The sequence below is a fragment of the Babylonia areolata genome, chromosome 18 (assembly GCF_041734735.1).
Source record: "Babylonia areolata isolate BAREFJ2019XMU chromosome 18, ASM4173473v1, whole genome shotgun sequence".
Classification (NCBI taxonomy): Eukaryota; Metazoa; Mollusca; class Gastropoda; order Neogastropoda; family Buccinidae; genus Babylonia; species Babylonia areolata.
In genome coordinates this window covers 35,895,083-35,897,582 of record NC_134893.1, presented here as the reverse complement: position 1 = coordinate 35,897,582, position 2,500 = coordinate 35,895,083, and the positions used below count along the sequence as shown (strand labels likewise).

At 46.7% G+C, this 2,500-nt stretch overlaps 1 protein-coding gene across 1 annotated transcript in view; it reads right to left on the bottom strand.

The window, feature by feature from the left end:
* Positions 1–1,313, bottom strand: part of LOC143291959 (peroxisome proliferator-activated receptor delta-like) — a 26,861-nt gene extending 25,548 nt beyond the window's left edge. Inside the window, exon 1 of the mRNA XM_076602110.1 lies at positions 1,171–1,313. Within this exon, the coding sequence (XP_076458225.1) occupies positions 1,171–1,234 (64 nt within the window). The 5' untranslated portion in view covers positions 1,235–1,313. The remainder of the gene's footprint in view (positions 1–1,170) is intronic.
* Positions 1,314–2,500: the final 1,187 nt, after the last annotated feature.

Below are 2,500 nucleotides of genomic sequence, written 5' to 3'. Positions count from 1 at the left end.
ATGGACACAGGGAGACTGACAGAGAGGTGGACACAGGGAGACAGACTGACACAGAGAGAGATGGACACAGGGAGACTGACTGACACAGAGAGAGATGGACACAGGGAGACTGACAGACTGATGGACACAGGGAGACTGAATGACAGAGAGATGGACACAGGGAGACAGACTGACAGAGAGATGGACACAGGGAGACAGACTGACAGAGAGATGGACACAGGGAGACTGACAGACAGAGAGATGGACATCGGGAGACTGACTGACAGAGAGATTGACTGACAGAGAGATGGACACAGGGAGACTGACTGACAGAGAGAGATGGACACAGGGAGACTGACTGAAAGAGAGAGATGGACACAGGGAGACTGACTGACAGAGAGAGGTGGACACAGGGAGACTGACAGAGAGATGGACACAGCGAGACAGACTGACACTGTGACAGAGAGATGGACACAGGGAGACTGACTGACAGAGATGGACACAGGGAGACTGACAGAGAGATGGACACAGCGAGACAGACTGACAGAGAGATGGACACAGGGAGACTTATTGACAGACAGAGAGATGGACATGGGGAGACTGACTGACAGATGGACACAGGGAGACTGACTGACAGAGAGATGGACACAGGGAGACTGACTGACTGACAGAGAGATGGACACAGGGAGACTGACAGAGAGATGGACACACGGAGACTGACAAAGAGATGGACACAAGGAGACTGACTGACAGAGAGATGGACACAGGCAGACTGACAGAGAGATGGACACAGGGAGACTGACTGACAGAGAGACGGACACAGGGAGACTGACAGAGAGACGGACACAGGGAGACTGACAGAGAGAGAGATGGACATAGGGAGACTGACTGAATGAGAGACGGACACAGGGAGACTGACAGAGAGAGAGATGGACACAGGGAGACTGACAGGCAGAGAGATGGACACAGCGAGACTGACAGAGAGATGGACACAGGGAGACTGACTAACAGAGAGAGAGATGGACACAGGGAGACTGACTGACAGAGAGATGGACACAGGGAGACTGACAGAGAGATGGACACAGGGAGGCTGACAGACAGAGAGATGGACACAGGGAGACAGACTGTGAAGACAGGGGCCATCACTTAACACCTCACATGTAAACATAGGTCAACCGGTCAGACACTTACCTAGGTCCATTGGCTCTGGCGGGTCTAGCCAGGCACCTGAAAGGCTGGTCTCCGGCAAAAGCATCGAGCCTTGTCAGACAGGTAGCAGCAGGAACACTAACTGGCAACTCAGGTGAGAACACACACAAACAGAAGAAGGCAACACAGTCAAGATGAAGAAAAGTCCTGCAGCTGTCTCCTTCCTCCTTGTTAACCCTCTCTTCGACCAGCCGTCTCCTCTCAGCTGTCTCGTTACTGGCAACCAGATATCCAATGAAATATCTCGTTTCAATTAGTAAAGCAGCTATCAAATCAGGCCTCTTGTTATATCCTCAGACTGACTGCACGGTCAACAGCTTTTTTCGAACAGAAACTGACCAATGGTCCAGGCCCTTCAAACAACAGTAATTAGATCTTATTTATTTAGTTTGTATCAATCAACCATCCATCCATGAATTTTGTTGCTGATTGACAAAGACGCCCAACTGCCTGTCTTGCCTTGCTGTAATGATTTTATTACTGTCACACAACACTGAACATGGTAATATTTAATGCTTGTTGCTGATGTTGTATATACAAGTCACTGAAACTCATCCGTCAAAATGACGATGACTTGTATTTCGAGGCAACTTCTGCGGCTAAACTGCACCCTGATATAGCAAACTACTGGTCTTGGATGAGTAGTAAGGAACCAGCTTTATTAACCTCCTCAAGCGTTAACACACTGAAAGAGGTAATCAAAATTGAATATCTTCAGTGCTGCTTAAAATGTTTTGTGAAAACTTTGAAACGGCAAGAATTTTGTACCCAAGCATCCATCACGCGAACAGTGACACGTGCTTAGAGGTCTTCCTTTTCCCCCTCTCTCTCCTTGCTTGAAACTGAAACCAACAATGTTAAAATCAGGAAATGTAATCAGAAGGCAAGACCATGATAGTCTATTATCACTTCAGTCTTCCCCGCCATCGTCACTGAACGAAGACTGACACGGCCTACATGAAGAAAGTTCAAATTAAAAGCCATTTATCTATTTGCTTGGTTGGTTTCTTTCCTCGATAAGATATCACAAAGTTTTAACCCAGAAGCAGACATCAGTCAGATACAACTGATCATCAGATAACACCATAACCATGAGAAACATCACGTATGCTGTGTTCAAAACTCCGATGAAATGCACAACGAAATTAAAACAGTTTTCTTCAAAACAAGATAAACACAGATCCTAACAGTGAAAAAGAAAAAAAGAGTTTGGTTCTTCCGACAAAACCTTTCTCTCTACGCAAACGATTCCAGGATATCTAATTTTGTTTCCGACATGCTGAGTCCACAGGAAAACGTTTCACACACCTTC